The sequence below is a fragment of the Orcinus orca genome, chromosome 8 (genome assembly GCF_937001465.1).
Source record: "Orcinus orca chromosome 8, mOrcOrc1.1, whole genome shotgun sequence".
Lineage (NCBI taxonomy): Eukaryota > Metazoa > Chordata > Mammalia > Artiodactyla > Delphinidae > Orcinus > Orcinus orca.
Genome location: NC_064566.1, coordinates 70,474,811 through 70,491,992, shown reverse-complemented (window position 1 = coordinate 70,491,992; position 17,182 = coordinate 70,474,811). Strand labels below are relative to the sequence as shown.

General features: G+C 38.9%; 1 protein-coding gene and 1 non-coding gene across 3 annotated transcripts; both read left to right on the top strand.

Annotated features, from left to right (window-relative positions):
- Positions 1 to 2,929: 2,929 nt before the first annotated feature.
- Positions 2,930 to 14,125, top strand: CWC15 (CWC15 spliceosome associated protein homolog). 2 transcript variants are annotated; one of them, XM_033420345.2, is made up of 7 exons: positions 2,930 to 3,068; positions 4,242 to 4,375; positions 4,965 to 5,077; positions 5,655 to 5,743; positions 6,915 to 7,028; positions 10,450 to 10,568; positions 13,658 to 14,125. In XM_033420345.2, exons 2-7 carry the CDS (start codon positions 4,245 to 4,247, stop codon positions 13,785 to 13,787), a joined length of 696 nt encoding a protein of 231 aa, XP_033276236.1. In that variant the 5' UTR covers positions 2,930 to 3,068; positions 4,242 to 4,244; the 3' UTR covers positions 13,788 to 14,125. The 2 variants fall into 2 exon arrangements, with proteins under 2 accessions (XP_033276236.1, XP_033276235.1); XM_033420344.2 differs by having other exon boundaries at positions 2,941 to 3,068; positions 4,237 to 4,375.
- Positions 11,701 to 11,838, top strand: LOC117199795 (small nucleolar RNA SNORA8). The gene has a single exon (XR_004481133.1). It is a non-coding gene; the product is annotated as a small nucleolar RNA SNORA8 (small nucleolar RNA).
- Positions 14,126 to 17,182: the final 3,057 nt, after the last annotated feature.

Genomic DNA, 17,182 nt, shown 5'->3' with positions numbered 1-17,182 from the left:
AAGCTGAATGTAAGGAAATAGTCAAAGGCAGCTCGGTAGACCTGCTTGCGGGGAGATGAGGAATCCTCCGAGAAAAAGAGCTTCTATTTTCTCAGAGAAGTCAGATCACCCATTCCTGAGAAAGGAAATGAGGGAAAGGATGGTGAAAGAGGTGTGTAGATTTGAAGAAAGAGGGGAATGTGGGAAATCATAATATTGCAGAGTGGGAAAATAAACAATTAGGAGAGTATGAGAAGATTTGCAGGCAGCATTAAGGGCCTAACTAGATTTTTGTGGTAATGGGTTTATGAGGATTCTTGGGAGGTTATATATGCTTTTTGTCAGCTGAGAGGGTGAATTAAGTTTTTTACTTACTTTTATTTTCTTTTTCTAATACTTTCAAGTCATTTAAGTAAAAAACTTTATAGAGTTTTGGTTTTTTACTAGTACTTTAAAATCATTTAAGTACACTTTTAAATTTCTTTTTCTTATTAATACTTTCAGACCATTTAAGCCAAAGCTTTTTGGACTGATTATACTATACGTTGGTGTTAATGCAATCACAGGGATGATTATTTAATCATGGTTGGTGACCAAAAGATAAGGTGGTTAAATGGGAGGTAAATGAATCCAGGTGATTGACTCAGGGCTGATAAGGGCAGTTGGAACATAAATACCAGGGGTATTTTCCATATTTGTGTCACCTCCTTGCCATTGTTATGTCATTCCTCTACTTCACAGTGCATCAATCACTCATTCATTCATTCAGCAAATACTTACTCAGCACCTATTATGTGCCAGGCACTGTTCTATATGCAGAGGATACACCAGTGAACAAGAGAGACAAGGTTCCTGCTTTCCTGGAACTTATGTTCTAATACAGGAAGATAGACAATAATAATAAAAATAATATTAATAATAATAATAACTAACGTTTAGCAAATACTGTTTGCTGAGACAGTTTTAAGCACAAGTATTAATTCACTTAATCCTTATAATAACACTATGTGGTAGTGTCTAGAAATTATCTCCATTTAATACATGAGGAAACTGAGGGCACAGAAGGGGAAAATAACTTGTCTGAGGATACAGTTAGGAAAGGGCAGATCTGGAATTTAGAACCAAAACAGTCAGGCTATAGATCCCCTTCTCTTAATGACTTTGTGATGCTGCCTGTCAGACAAGAAACAAGGCAATAAACAATGAACAGAATAAATTCAGTAGTGTTTAGTACTTTGAAAAAATAAAACAGGGTGATGTGATGGTATTTGTGTGTTGGAGGGACAGGGGTGCAAATGCAGATGTCAGGGAAAAACTGAGGAGGTGATTATTTGAGCTGAGACTTGAAGAATGATAATACAGCTATGTTGATAACTTGAAGAATGATAATACAGCTATGTTGGGGCACAGACAGCAGAGTGCAAAGGAATCTTGCTTGTGAAACAGAAATGCAGGGCTGGCTGTGGCTAGAGCTTATTGTGTAGGAAAGTGATTGATTAGAAGTGAAGCCAGAGAGATCGGTAGGAACCAGACCCTAAGAAACATCAGGTCACATTAAGAAATTTGACTTTTATTCTAAGTGCAGTGGATTTTTATGCAGGAGTGTAACACTACCTGATTCACAATTTTAAAAGATCACTCTCATTGTTACAGGCAAAACTGACTGTGGGAGAAAAGTGGAAGCTGGAAGATCATTAGGGGGCAATTGCAATCCAGGCGGAAAATGATGGTGGCCTGGACTTGGGTAGTGGAATGAAATTTAGGGTGTATGTTGAAAGTAGAATTGGCAAGACTTGCAAATAAACTGGATGAGAAAAATGAAGGAAAAGGAACTTAAGTAGGAGCCCTGGGATTTTGGTTTGAGTAACTAGTATGATGGTAGTGTCCTTTACTGAGATGTGTAAGACTAGGGGAGTAATAGCTTCGCTAAGAAAAATCAAGATTTGTATCTTGAACTTTATGGGGGAAGGGACTTTTTCTATTGTTTTGTTTCATGTAAAGTTCAAAGAAAGAGTTCTAGGAGTAAAAAGCTTTTCTATGTTCAATTTTATGAGCTTTTTACATTTGAAACCAAGTTGGGGGAGTTGAATTTTCATTTGTTCAACAAATATTTATTGAGCATCTACTGTGGCCAAGGACTATGTGATCAGATACCAAGATGAGCTAAGCAAACAAGATTCCTGCTCCCAGAGTGGTTTTTTACGGGGAAAGAGTAAGGACGATTGGTGATTTCTCATTTTCCTGTTCGCTGCCTTATTAAAACTTCACCTAACACCTGAGTAGCCATCTTACATTAATAACTGCATCTAGTGCTCCTGGCAGTTGGGCCCACCGTTTTAAAAGTTCCATGTCGGTTAATACATAAGGAAGCTCTAATAGTGGCACCTTCCCTCCCACTAGAACTCAGGCTTTTTAAAAAATAAAAATTTTAACAAACAATACGAATTCAACCTTTGCTTTGAAGACTAATATTTTTGCAGGAATGGTACCTTTATAAAGATCGTGGTTGCCCCCGTACATATTTGTTCTTTCTTCATATCCAATTAAATGAAAACACTAGTCTTTCCGTAGCCCAACTCTCTAGGGTTGTTGGGTCTAGCTCAGGAGAAAGGAGCTGGAGCCGTTGGATTTAAACAGTTTGGTGTAATCCTTTTCTACGCTCTCTCTCGCTAGCCGGGGACGTGGTGTCTGCTACCCGGGGCTTTCCGTCCACGCAGTACCGGAATGAAGGAGTCTGGGAGGGGGTCGGGAAAGTAAAAGACGGAAGAGACATTAAGTAATTGGCTCTTGAAGGTACAAAATGATGCTTAGGGTCTACTCTTAAGCACTGATTTCAAATGCCCGCCCCCTGGGCAGTTTCAGCCCCGCCCCTTGCTGTCGTCACGCCGACTTCCACCTTGGCCTCCGCTGATTGGTCCCCGCCTCCGCCTCTGAAAGGCGGCTAAAGAGCTTGGGGTTTGCTTCCGGGTCTTGGGCTTTAGCCCTGGGCGCAGGGGTTTCTGGGAGCCAAGATTTAAAATGGCGTCTGTATGATCTGAGGCAACTGCATCGGAGCTCGGCCAAAGTGAGCGGCAGCAGGAAAGCAGACTGTGAGTGGGGCGGGAAAGGGCGATTGGGGACGGAGGCGGAGAAGCGAGCGCGGGCAGAGGAGGCCCTGGAGCGGCAGGCGGGTGGTGGAGCCCAGCGCTTGTCAGGAGCGTCCCCAGTCCCGGGCTGGCAGCGGAGAGCGCAGCGTGAAGATGACTGTGCAGACAGCGTTAAGCAGGGTCCGGGCGCCCCCACCCCTCGCCGAGTGGGGCAGGGGTGAAGGGTCAGCGGGTTCCCGGTGACAGCCCAAAGGTGAACCCCCCAGAGGCGCTGGTAATGATAACCCGGGGGGATGTGGGGGGCGGCGGCGCCCCCAGAGGCCGGCAACCCTGTTTCTCCCTCTCTGGGTACATCGCTCTCCCGTTTTTTTGAAAATCGAGAGAAGTGTACCATTTCCCCCAGTTTCCCCAACACTTGCTTTTCCGACGCTTGAGGATGTTTAGTAGCCACATCTGCTATGCAGTATCCTTCAGTTGCTCAAAAGCAAAAGTAGCATAACCTTTGGGGGTGGGTTCCTGTGTTTTGAGCATTTCTTAAATTGTAATTTGCAAAAGATCTGATTTGTGTTACGTTGGCTGCTGGAGAAAATTGGATCAACAAAAGGTTGTTGGAGAACTTTGCCTCTAACTGTCATCAAAGTCTAGCTTTTTTTCCAGGACACTCGGTAGCTTTGTCAGTGATTTTTTTTATATATCTTTTTTGTTTTTGTAGTTACTATCCTATTTTCTGCTGTGCGAGATTTAGATAAAATGGGAACCTTAAGGAGTCTGGTGGAGTAAGGTTGAGCTGAGATTTTTTAAAACTCGGACATGGCAGTACTGTATTTTACGAGGGTGTTGACATGTCAAGTCTCATCATTTCTTAATAATCCTATTAGGAGTATCCCCATTCCACAGATGACAGAAACTTAAGCTTGGTGGTTTGCCGGAGGTCACAGAGCCAGAAGGAGAACAGGAACACAAACTCATCTTCATGACAGACTAAATATCTGTCATGTTCCTTGTACACCCTGAGCCTCATTATTTGTTTTGTTCAGAGCTTTTGAGGTTATTTTATAAGTTTTGGGGGATAAGTTAGGGAAATTGTTTCACAAGGAGGGATATTGATTAATACTTTATAAAATGAGAGTTCATCATATTGGAAATAACTTGACACTGTTTTTCTTCAAAGCATAGAAGATGACAACAGCAGCTAGGCCAACTTTTGAACCTGCAAGAGGGGGGAGAGGAAAAGGAGAAGGTGATTTGAGCCAACTCTCAAAGCAATATTCAAGCAGAGACCTACCCTCTCATACAAAGATAAAATATAGGTAATGAAGCCTTTTCTGTTTTTCTTGTTTCACTAAGCAAGACCAAATCTGTTGAATGACATGGTCATGAGATAGTACCATGTGTGGGTTATTATTACTTACCTATTTTCATAGGAGTAGAATGCAGTAGTGTTTCTGACACTAAAATTATGCTCTATGATTGTAAAATGCTACTAGATATTCCTTAAGCAGAAATTCCAATTAACAAGGAATTTCCATATGTAGATGGAACAGTAACTAATACATTACTTCAGAGGCACCAGGCTCTGTCAGTACTAATCAATATGAGATTAAAAGTGTTACTCTAACAAGCTGTGAATTAACATACTAACCAAAAGTAAAGACATTTTGATCAGCCTGCAGCCTTATTATAAGAAAGTATGTGATTTAGTTTGAGTTTCTTGAAGTATTGGATACATCACAGGATGCCTATTAGTAACCTTCAGATTAGGGTGATCTTGTCCATTTCCCCCAATGGGACTTTATGCTTCAGGGACTCAGGACAAAGTTGCTTTTTGTGAATTGTCTTCCATTACTACAGGCATGTGTTTTTTAGAAGTATTTCTGCCCTGTTTTGTTTCTACTTTAGACAGACCACTCAGGATGCCCCTGAAGAAGTTCGGAACCGTGACTTCAGGAGAGAGTTGGAAGAGAGAGAGAGAGCTGCTGCAAGAGAAAAAAACAGAGACCGGCCAACCCGAGGTGCCAACACTACCCGAGACGTTTCTCTCATAACGTTATGTTGACAGTAGTTTTTCTTTCATGTGGTAATTGGAATGGAATACTATTTTTGTTTGTTTGCTTTTAAATATGGGTGTGAGCTATAACAGTTTCTTGAAAGATTTGATTGGATTAGAGATGATAATGAAGTTGATTCCAATTCCATCTTTTTATGTTTCTGTGTTAGAAAGAACTAGGTGATCTGGGGATATTTAGCAACCATTGTTTCAGTTCAGATCAAGGAGTTTTTAACTGCTTACACAGCCAGACTTTTTGAGGCCCCATGGTTTCTGTCTATGAAATTCTTCCATTTTTATTTCTAGCGTATGTAAACTATTTCCTAAATTTCCTGAGAGAGGCTACAGTTCCCATATTAAAATCAATACTTTTATTAATTCATTCAATAGATATCTGCCAAGGGCTTATTTGCCAGGCACTGTGGTTATAATCCCTACTGTCATGCGTAAGACCTAAGCTCTTCTTGCCCACAGGTCCCTAAAATGTTATAAGAAATGCAGGATTTGATTCAGTAAGCTAGATAATGTTTGTTTTCCCCCAGAACATACAACCTCCTCTTCAGTGTCAAAGAAGCCTCGGTTGGACCAGATTCCCGCTGCCAACCTCGACGCAGACGACCCTCTAACAGATGTATGTTTTACTTCCTCCTCTCATCTCCATATAGTCATTTACTTACCATTTTTCTGAAATACCTTTTTATCTATTCTTTTGGCTTTAAGAAGCGATTTGTATTTATTTTTACTTACTATTATTCAATTATAGCTCTGACTTCAATGCTAAACTCTATAGTTTATTTTAAAACAAAAAGCATTATCTTGTGGTTAATCAAACTTCAGGTTTGATCTCTGGAGAGCCAGAGAAGGAAGAGATCTATTAAAAGATACGCTTCCCTAAAAAATAATTCCCTGTATTAAACCATGGAAATTGGACTAGTTATTCCCCTTCAGAGGGCACTGTTCAGACTGGGCTCTTTATTGATAGCATCCCCTGCAGTGAATGTAGGGGCCTTTCCATACTTGCTACCAATGATGCCCCTTCCAGATGTTCAATGCACTTAATGGCTCCCTCTGTGGTTAGGGAGGAATGTGATCTAAGTGGAACATTTTTAAGGATTGGCACTTTAATTAACATTAAAATTTAGTGGGACTGCACAGTCTGTAATTAATTTGCAGTTTTCTACATCTGAGTGACTTTTCAAGGGTAGCATCTAATAAGCATATATATTAGTAATTCTAGAGTTGACAGACTAAATTAAAAATTAACTCAGTAATTCAATATAAGGAACTCAATTTTAAGTGAGATATAATGATTATTCATTTGAAACTATTTTTTTCTGAGAATTTAGCAGCCTTTTCTGTACCTTTGACTGTCTTTAATTCCTAGTTGTTTTGAGCTATATAAAATTATTTTGACTCCCAGGGTCAAAGTATGTAGTGTGTATCATACTTTGTTACTTTGTAACACTTAGTATAAAGTGTTCCTTTTCTGGTTTTAGAAATATTTTCATATGTAAATTCCCATTTGACTATGTAAATTTGAAAGGTCCTTCATTATACTCTTTGCTGTTATAATGTCTAAAATACATCAGAGGTTGACATTTTAGTAAGTAATTGTAAGCTTTTTTGTGGGGTTTTATTTTATTTTTTGGTTGTTGCTAATTTTAACCGTATTTAGGTACATTTATCTTTCCCTCTAGGAAAATTAATCCTGCTCCAAAGATTTGATGAGTGCCACTTTTATAGAAAAAAATGAATAATCTATTTTGTCTCCCATCTCCTGGGCCATCACCATTCTTTTTTAGGAGGAAGATGAAGATGAAGATTTTGAAGAGGAGAGTGATGATGATGATACTGCAGCTCTTCTTGCGGAGCTGGAAAAAATTAAAAAAGAAAGAGCTGAAGAGCAGGCCAGGAAGGTAAAACCGGCATGTTAAATATTTACATCTTCTCACATAAACTAAAGCAGAAGTGTTCTTTAAATCAAGTAATATCACCTTATATTAGAAATCATCCTTACCATGTCTCGATATTATAGGACCTGTAGGTCTATAAACCTGGTGATTCCTATGACATCCTAAGTCTCCTGGTTATGTTAGAAATTCTTTCCAAATAGTTCAGACATACTCATCAAAATGCTCTTCATTCAGTTATTTGTTCAATAGACATATAGTCAGTGTGTGTTAAGTGTCAGAAGAATCAAAGATGATTAAGATGTAGTCATAGCCTACAAAGAACCCACAGGTATAGTGAGGCCGTCTTTATCTCTCTCCTTGTCTTCTGACCCAGCCTTCTTTCCAGGCACTTGCTGAGGCCATCTGTCAATAAATTTTATATAACCTAGCTTCTCTGAATCCCCACAGTCTCTACATTTACACAGTGGAAGGAAAGAATGTCTAACTCAAAGACAGACGAATTAAATAGGATCCATAGTACGTACCTTTAAACTTTGAGTGAGTTACCCATAGTAGTAACAGTAAGAGACAACACTTGGGAGGCAAGAGCAAGTCAGAGCACTAGAGATTTGTAGACCAGTGCTAAAGGAGTTTGAGCTCTCTTCCAAAGGACCTGTGGAGCTAGTCGATTTCAACTGGAGATGGTAAGGTTGGGTATGCATTTTAGAAAGATTACTCTGGCTGAGGTGTGGAGGATAGAGGAAAGAACTGAGTAGGGGGCTGTTCCAATAATCCTCACATGCAGTTATGAGAATCTTGCATGATAGGAGTTGGATTTGAGAGAAGTAAACAGATGCTGATAGAGCTATCAAGGAGATAAAATTGACCAGAGAAAGCGACTGATTAGCTGTGGCAGTTTCTGGGTTGATGTTGGTGCTATACACTAATCAGGGAATGCCGAAGGATGGGCATGTTTCAGTGGAGAGAAAAATAATGAGTTCTGTTTGGCACATACTGAACTTGATATATTGTGAGACACTCAAGTAGATATATCTGCCTCCACTTTTTTTTTTCCTCCCCTGGCCACACTGCACAGCAGGCGGGATCTTAGTTCCCCGATCAGGGATCGAGCCCATGTCCCCTGTAGTGGCAGTGCAGATTCGTAACCACTGGACCGCTAGGGAAGTCCCTGCCTCCACTTTCAACCAGAAAAGAGCAGCTTTTTTAATGGGCTTCTGTGTAAGATTTCATTTGAACCAAGAATTGCTCTATTTAAAAAAAGGAAAGAGACTTGGGGAAAAGCCTGATGTAGGTTAATGCTTAGAACCTAGGGAGGTAGAGTTCAAATGGATCAGAAGGGTCAGGGAAGAATTCAGAAGAGAGGAAGATTTTGGGAGAGGCTTTGAAGACTGCTAGAATTCAGATTTGAAGAAGAAAAATATTTAAATATACAATTCCTGTCAGAATTTGGCATACGATAGCATAACTCCTGTAGAATTATAAGACCATTCCTACACTGGCACACCACAAGAGGGCAGTTGTTCTGTTCCAAATTCTTTTGGCCTCCAAATAGCTGTGGATACGCAAAGAGACATTTAAATGCATTTGGTTGACCTTTAAGGAGCATAAACATTTTAGACAGAAGATCTTGGCAATTTTACAAGGTTCATCTGATTTCTTTGTTACAAAATGTGTTGGTGGTTTTTTTTGGAGTTGAATGACAGTTTTATTCCATTTGTCCCCCATTTCCCTGTCTGGCTTTCTAGTGGCTGGTTTTTGAGATGTTCCAAAATGTTTTCAAACCAGTCAGCCTGTGTCAAGGGCTGGGAAACTTTCTGTAAAGAGCCAGATAGTTAATATTTTAGGCTTGCAGGCCATACAGCCTCCGTCACAACTATTCAACTCAGCTAATTGTGATACAAGCAGCCATAGGCAGTGTATAAATAAATGGCTGTGACTGTGTTCCAGTAAAATTTTACTTACAAAACAGGATGGTTCAGATTTGACCAAACCACAGGCTGTCCATCCTTTATACCTATAGTCGTGAAACAGTGTACCTGGTACTTGAGTATGGAAAGAGTTGGCACCTTTTTTCCCCAGTGCCATGTATGGCAATCAACCAGTAACTCTAAAGGAAATAATATTCTGAACATAAAATGATCAGGACCTTATTACATCACATATGTTGTTATATTATAAATTTGGATACATTGTATGCTTGAGCTCCTGTTTGTCTAGCATCTCAGAGATATGTCTTTTTACTTTTAGCATCAATATAATTTGTTAAAATAAGTGTATAATTTTTAGAAAGCTATCTGTTCTTAATCTATGATGGATGCTCCTCACTTCTGCTTGCTTAAAGTCTGAAAATAACTTAAAGGAATTTTCCTGTTAATTTCCCTGAAAATTGCATCTTCTCACCTCCCAATTATTTGGCCTCATAAAAATGAAATCAATTGTTCACACTTGATTATTAAAATGAAGTATCTTTAACCTGTATAGAAAATCAGGTTATTTTTCCAAGTGGTCTAACACAGGTTCATTATAAATAGACTTCCAGAAAGTCCTTTTTCCCTTGGTATATTAAGTCATCAATTCTGTCACCCCCAAAACACAGCAAAGTGGGATCTGTCTTTGGTTTAAGATAGCATGGAATCAGGTAGATCTAGAAGTTATGGCTAAGGATTTTAGACATTTTATATTTCTAATTCTAAGAAGGATGAGGGTGATTTGAGTTTAAAGAGGTTAATGCTAAAATAAAAGTGAAGAAAGACAAGCATGTAACTGATAACAGATGAGACAGATAAAAATAGAAAGTCATTAACAATAAATCATAAGAATAAAATGGGTAAACCTTAGGTAAATTAGTAGAAATGCATGTTTACTGAATATAATTTTTTGCACGATGGTTTATCTTATTTTATGACATAATTCTTGGTTAATAATAACTTGTCACCAGTCCTAGAGATGCGAGTTTACATTGTTAGTAATTCAAAATAAAATTATTTTTAATCACAGTTATATATAACCCTTCCTTAAAAATTGAGATAATTCCTTTGCTAAATGTTTTTTTTGATGTTAATATCTTCTTAAATTATTAGAATATTTATAGATGTACTCTCTTAAACAGTTATGTAATTTTGTATGTACTTCAAGAAAGAAAATAGATTTAAATATGCAAGTCAAGAATGTCAAAGTCAGAAAGAGACTAATGAATGTATGATGGCAAGCATGAAATGGTTATAATGAAAATGCCCAATTATTTTATTTTGATAAGTGAGACTTTTCCGGTATGTCTTAAAAACAAAGAAAAAGCAATACTACCTTGATGCTTATCCCAATCTCCCTCTTAAAATCTTAACAGCCTTTTAAAATATGAGTTATATTATAGGATTGATGCCAGAAGTAATATAAGTAAATATGAATCTTCCCCTCTTGTTGGCAGGAACAAGAACAAAAGGCTGAAGAAGAAAGGATTCGTATGGAAAACATTCTGAGTGGAAACCCTCTCCTTAATCTCACTGGCCCATCCCAACCTCAGGCCAACTTCAAAGTTAAAAGAAGGTACTGTACAATAATGAGTTGGAGAGAGATGTATACATACACACACACACACACACACACACACAGACAGTATGAGTTTTATAGCAAACTATATTATGTAAAGCTTCTAATACCCACTTTCCACTGATATTTTTCTCCATCACATTTTGGAATAATGGAAGGAGAATGAAAGAAAATAAACTTATTTTCAGTATATATTTACAGTAACCAGCTGTGTACCAGAGATTGTTCTAAGTACTAGAGACAGAGCAGTGCACTGAGCCCTTGACCCTACAAAGCTTACATTGTAGTTATATGTGTCAAGGGTCCCCAAAACCATCCTTCACATTCAGAGACTAGAAGGTGTCAGGGGGCTCAGCATGTAGCTGTTCTCATGACTAACTTAGTGAAGATACACAGCCAGATCATAAAGGGAAAAGGCACTGAAGGAAGTGTGTGTGCTTCCTTATGCTGTGTCCCTCCTATGAGGGGTCACACAGAGCACATTCTTTACCCTAGTAATGAAAATGCAGCAACATTTGTGCAGTGTTGCTGCCCAGGAAGACCCATTAGAGACTCCCAGGGTTTTTATTGGCTGCTCATATAGGCAACCTCTGCCTAGTACATACCAAAATTGGGAGTCCTGGAAAGAAAGCAGGTGTTCATAAACCACATATTTGTAGACAGTCTAGACACAGTGACAGTGAGAAGATTCCTGCAATCCAAGTTTCCAAATGCCAGCCAGGGACCAACGTGTGTGTGTGTGTGTGTGTGTGTGTGTGTGTGTGTGTGTGTGTGTGTGTGTGTGTGTGTGTGTGTGTGTGTGTGTGTGTGTGTGTGTGTGTGTGTGTGTGTGTGTGTGTGTGTGTGTGTGTGTGTCTGTGTGTCTGTGTGTGTGTGTCTGTGTGTGTCTGTGTGTCTGTGTGTGTCTGTGTCTGTGTGTGTGTGTCTGTGTTCGAGAAACCCTGCTGTAGGCTTAACATTTAAACCATATCTATTATTTCTCACCACCTCCACTGCTGCCATCTCCATCCGGAGTGATGCAGTCCCCCTAACTGGTCTGCTTGCATGCTCACCACCCTCTCCACCCCTACCCCCAGGTTTTTTTCCTTAACATAGCAGCATCATGGTCCTTTTAAAATAAAAGATCTCTTGCACTGCATGGTATCTGCATTCAGCAGTTTGTTCCTGCTGAGTGTTCAAAGGACAGTGCAATATAAATTCAGTATTTGGCATCGTTGGTTTTCTTGGCTTTGTGCGTGTTAGACCTGGTATTTCTACTGAAACAGTATTAAAAAAAAGATCTCAATCCTGTTCTAAACCATCCAGTGGCTTCCTGACTCATTCATAGTAAAAAACAAAAACAAGTCTTTACAATGGCAATTGCATAGGCAAGGGAGGATTTGCAAGAAAGGTGACATTTTATTAGAGACTAGACTCCAAGGTATTTGACCCGAGCTGTTGAAAGGATAGAGATGGGGAAGAATGTGAACTGAGGTGGGGAGGCGGAGGGACTGATTTAAGACATGGTAACTTTGGGATGATCTATATGTCTGTGTGGAAATGTTGAGTAGGTAGCTTGATACACAGTTCTGGAGTTAGCCCAGGCTAGAGATCATGAATTTGGGAGCTGTCAACTTACAGAAGTTTCCTGAAGCCAGGAAGACTAGATGAGGTTACTTAGTGAATGAGTATAGCCAGAGAGGAGGCCAGAGGACTGAGCTTGGGGTAATATTTCGAGGTCGGGTAGATGATTAGCTGTCCCTACCTGGAATAGTACCTGGTACATACTAGGGGCTCAGTAAATATTGATTATATGAATTATGAATGAAAAAAAACTAGGCTGAGAAGGAGCAGCCAGTGGGGAAGAAATGAACCGAAAGAGGCTGGTAGGTGTCTTGGAGCCACACAGACAGTTTCAAGAGGAGGGGAGTATTTATCTAGGTCAGATATTGCTGACAGGCCAAGTGAAGTGGGTACTGCAAAGTGGCGGTTGGAGTTAGGGCCCTGGGAGAGCAGTGCTGGTGTTGAGAGGGAGGGTCAAAGCCTGTGGGGAGTGAGTTGAGGAGAGAGTGGGTAGAGAAAAAACTACATTGATTTATATTTGTATTAAGCTATATAGTTCTGCCTTGTTTGGATGCAGATAAAATCGTTTGGAGACTGAAACATGTTGTCTTAATGTGCAGATCACATTTGACCTAGCTCTGCTCAGCTTTTCACATTTCTCTGTGCTGCACCAGTGATGACTTAAAACACTGTTTTCAAAGATGCCCACGTTCTTTGCTTATTTTCGATGTGCAGTTTCTTCTAGAGTGCATACATCCACAGGCAAACACACACATTATATAGGCTTTCATTTTATATATGTTTGTGAGAGTTTATGTATTACATATACGAGTTTGTGTTTTATATGCTAGATGATACTTTGAAATCATAATCTTTATTTTCTATAAAACATGTATTTTGTAGCCCATCCGTGGGTGTTTTTTTGTTTTTTTTTTTAAGCTTACACATTATGAAATCCAACCAGGAGAAACGAACTAGAGATTCCTGCCCTAAGCTCTTCAGCTGCTCTTGCTTTGTGTTTAATGTAGATGAGAGCCAATATATGAGCCTTAATTGTTTTACCCCAATAGTTTCTTCTTTTGCCCTAAATTGTAAATACTACAGTGAATGATTACTAAATGTTAACTGATAAAAGAGTATGTATAAAATCCTTAAAACCACATAATCTAACTATAGTAAATCATCTAGCTATCATCTAGAGCTGTCCATACTAATCAGGGTAGAACCAGGTACTGCCTCTTTGTTTTAGACCTGAAAACATTAAATATTTATGTAATTTCTGCTTTTTAACTCAAAGTTTCTTATACTGGAGAAATAATAAGAATGTTGTGTATGTTCTAAATAAGGATTACCCTTCCTATTATAAAAAAGCAAGCTAACAGCCTATTAAGAATTACTTTATTCTTTTGGGTGTGATTGCTACATTGAATGATGTACAGGTTGAGCATCTTTTTGTGTGATGAATAAGCTTTACAGTTCACAGGGTGTTCTTGTCTGTTGATACAGGCATTGTAAGATTGTTCTATTTTCTTTTTTTCTTTCAGGTGGGATGATGATGTTGTTTTCAAGAACTGTGCAAAAGGTGTAGATGATCAGAAGAAAGACAAAAGATTTGTAAATGATACGCTGCGATCTGAATTTCACAAAAAGTTCATGGAGAAATATATTAAATAGTACAGTTTTATGTGCTTAATTAAAGGCTGTAAAATGTAAACGATATGACTTTATTTTGGTTTTTTTGTTTTTCTCTTCCCCCCCCCCGATCTAAATTGTGTATAGGCTTCCCTAATTTTAAGTTCCAAAATATCTTTTCCTTTATTGATTGCTAACTTGATAAGGACTGGGAATTGGTTTAACCAGTTGCCATCTCAGTATTTCCAGTCATATGTTTTTCTTTTGAATATGGGAAAAGGAATCTGCTTGTAATAAATATTTTTAATAATCTGTGTCAAATCTGTGTCCCCACCTTTTTTGTTGAACTGTGTGCAGCTTATAAAACATTGCATATTTTCTTTCGTGTGTTGTATTTCTTTGTGTTAACTTTTTCTCCTCATGTCTCTAACATTGACTTAAAGTCAATTAATTCATATCTCCTCTGTATCTTTTAGAAGTGTGATGAAGAATTAAAGAGATTCCATTTTGGACCACCATGTTGGTATGGAAGAGTGTCATCAAACAGGAAGCACCCTGAGTGTGTGTCAGGGAGCATGGGGTACCTCTCACTTCTGCAGGCGCCCCTTTCTTTTTTCTCAGCCCAAAACAAGAGCTCCTTAAGCATGCCTAGGAAGCATGTGACGTTCACCTGTGTTTTGGTTACTCAACTGCCATGTTTCTCTTGAATGAGATAGGTAGAGCTTGCACGCTGACACTCATTAGATGCAAAACCTTGGAGAGTTTAACATCAAACAATACATGAAATAAAACCTTTGGAAATAGAATTGTTATCTTGGAGGATATGGATACGGGAAGTGGGAGGGTCTCTACACAGCTGGAAAATGAAGTTTCCCTAAACCTGGGCTGGGATTTTAAGGATGTCACATTGATAGAAAATGTGAGACTAGAAATTAAGCCTTCTACAGATAGAGACGCATTTATAGGATTCCTCAGCTGTGAATGATGTTGAGTTTGGTAAGGTTAAAGATAAAACTTTTAAAGCAAAAATAATGTGTTAGTTATCACTGGCTATTTATTTAAACCCCCTTCTCTAGGATCCCCAGTGGAAGCTTGGATACAGGTTGTATGTAACCTGAGTCAGGAGTAGAGTTGGAATCATAGCCCAGGTCTTGACCGTGTTCATACCCTGCTTTTTTTTTTCTTCCAACTGAGCAATTTACACGTAAATTTGAGTACCTTGACTAGTATTTTTTTAAAGCCTTTAATAGTACTGAAGCACTTTTATCTCCAACTTAACAATTTATAAAGTGCCTTTACATTCGTTTTCAATTTTCTTCATAGCAACACACATAGGAAGGAAATACTGGGTTATTCAAAGCTAAGGAAATAAAATTCAGGCCGAGTGATTGGATCAACGTTAACACTTGATGGGAAACGTATGAGTGCCTTAAAACTACATGAAGATGTGCTTATAGAAGTGAGAAGCATTATTTAGATTTCAAAAACTAGTTCTTGGGATTATGGGTAAAGTCTTGAGGAAAAGAAGTAGCAGCATATGAACTTTTTAGCATCTGAAAGGCTTATAATTCATACGCGGGGGTACAATTTAGGTGCACCCTTACCCCGAGATCCACTTCGATATCCTATTTGAGCCTGACAGATTCAGGAAGGATCAAAGTAAAGCTAATTTCAATAATTTATCCATTTTCCTAATATTTTCCAACATGGAACATTATGTAACTGGACACATAAATGCTACAGTTTCAGCTCTCAGATCTATAAAGCCAGTAACAACCTTCCTAGCGAAAATGCCTAACATCCTCCTTGCAAAACATCTTGCCTAGGTGTGACTGAGGAAACTCTAATCCCTTTAAGAGCCCATGCTGAGTGCCAAGAGCCAGGGCTTTGAAGCCAGATGGACCTGGATGTGAAGCCCAGCTCAGTCACCTCGGGTTTCACTAAAGCTAACTAGGTAACTAACGTTGCACCAAACATGCTTGTACTGCATCCGTTTAATCAACACCACTCCCTGTAAGGCAGGCATTATTATTTTCCCTGTTTTATAAACAAGGAAATTGAGGTTTGTAAGAGAAATTTTAAAACAAGTAAAGTCATAAATCTTTAAGAGGATAGGGCTGAGGTTCAAACCTTGAAGTTTCTATTTGCAGCCCATCCTCGTAACTGCTATGCTTGACTTCCTCTTCATGTGAAAGAGCCCTTCTGACATTTCTCACCTATGAAACAATAGTAACAAGAGTGATGAGTAAGGGGGTTTGATGGGAATTCATTTAAGGGGTGAGTACTTGGCAGGCATATAGGAGGGATTTCATCCACGTTCTCTACTTGCCTCTGCTAGCATATAGCAGGGGCTGCTGAAAAGTTTGAAAGCCTGTTGTTTTGTTCTGTCATAAAGGTCTGGTTCTGAATTAAGAGTTTCCCTAGCGCCTCAGAGCTTGAGTTGGGGGATAGGTATGACCTCGAAAGGGGTTGCTTTTGCTTGGTTGCTAGGATTAGAAACCCACTAATAGAAACTCAAGTGAAATAGAGGTTTACCTTTTTTTTAATAATTGAAATATATTTGATTTACAATGTTGTGTTAGTTTCAGGTTACAGCAAAGTGAGTCATATATATATATATATATATATATATATTCTGTTTTAGATTCTTTTTCATTATAAGTCATTACAAGATATTGAGTATAGTTCCCTGGGCTATACAATAGGTCCTTGTTGGTTATCTATTTTGCACACACACACACACACACACACACGTATATATGTGTGTATATGTTAATCCCAAACTCCTAATTTATCCCTCCTCCCACTTTCCCCTTTGGTAACCATAAGTTTGTTTTCTATGACTGTGAGTCTATTTCTGTTTTGTAAATAAATTCATTTGTATCATATTTTAGATTCCACATATAAGTGATATCATATGATACTTGTCTTTCTCTGTCTGACTTACTTCACTTAGTATGATAATCTCTAGGTCCATCCATGTTCCTGCAAATGGCATTATTTCATTCTTTTTCTGGCTGAGTAATCTTCTATTGTGTATATATTAGTATGTATACATCTTTATCCATTCATCTGTCAATGGAGGGGTTTATCTTAACAATAGTTAAAAGGCACTTCCTCTGTCCAGCTCTTAACTCTGCTTCTCTCTTCATCTGACCCACTTCCTCCACAAGACTAGATTTCTGCACCCAAAAAGCCTAGAGGTCGCTCATTTATGATCCTGGCTTCCCTGGAAAGGAATCTTCATGGTCTTGTAGGTCCACTGGCCGACAGACCCTCTGTGTTGTGAGACAAAGCTTGTCCAGTGAGCAGTGGCCAGGAACCAGGTTACCTAGTACAAATGTGGGCCAGAGCAGGGAGACATTCACAGAACAATCTTTGGTATTGACGTGGCTTGAGATATTCAGCTACTCACATGGTAGACAAAACCTAGACAC

Bases quoted from the DNA above. Each gene is read 5' to 3' on its own strand.
- CWC15 (XM_033420345.2), top strand. From the start codon at position 4,245: ATGACAACAGCAGCTAGGCCAACTTTTGAACCTGCAAGAGGGGGGAGA. The intron at 7,029-10,449 runs GTAAAACCGGCA...TCTTGTTGGCAG, and splicing joins CTGAAGAGCAGGCCAGGAAG to GAACAAGAACAAAAGGCTGA. The intron at 10,569-13,657 runs GTACTGTACAAT...TTTTTCTTTCAG, and splicing joins AACTTCAAAGTTAAAAGAAG to GTGGGATGATGATGTTGTTT.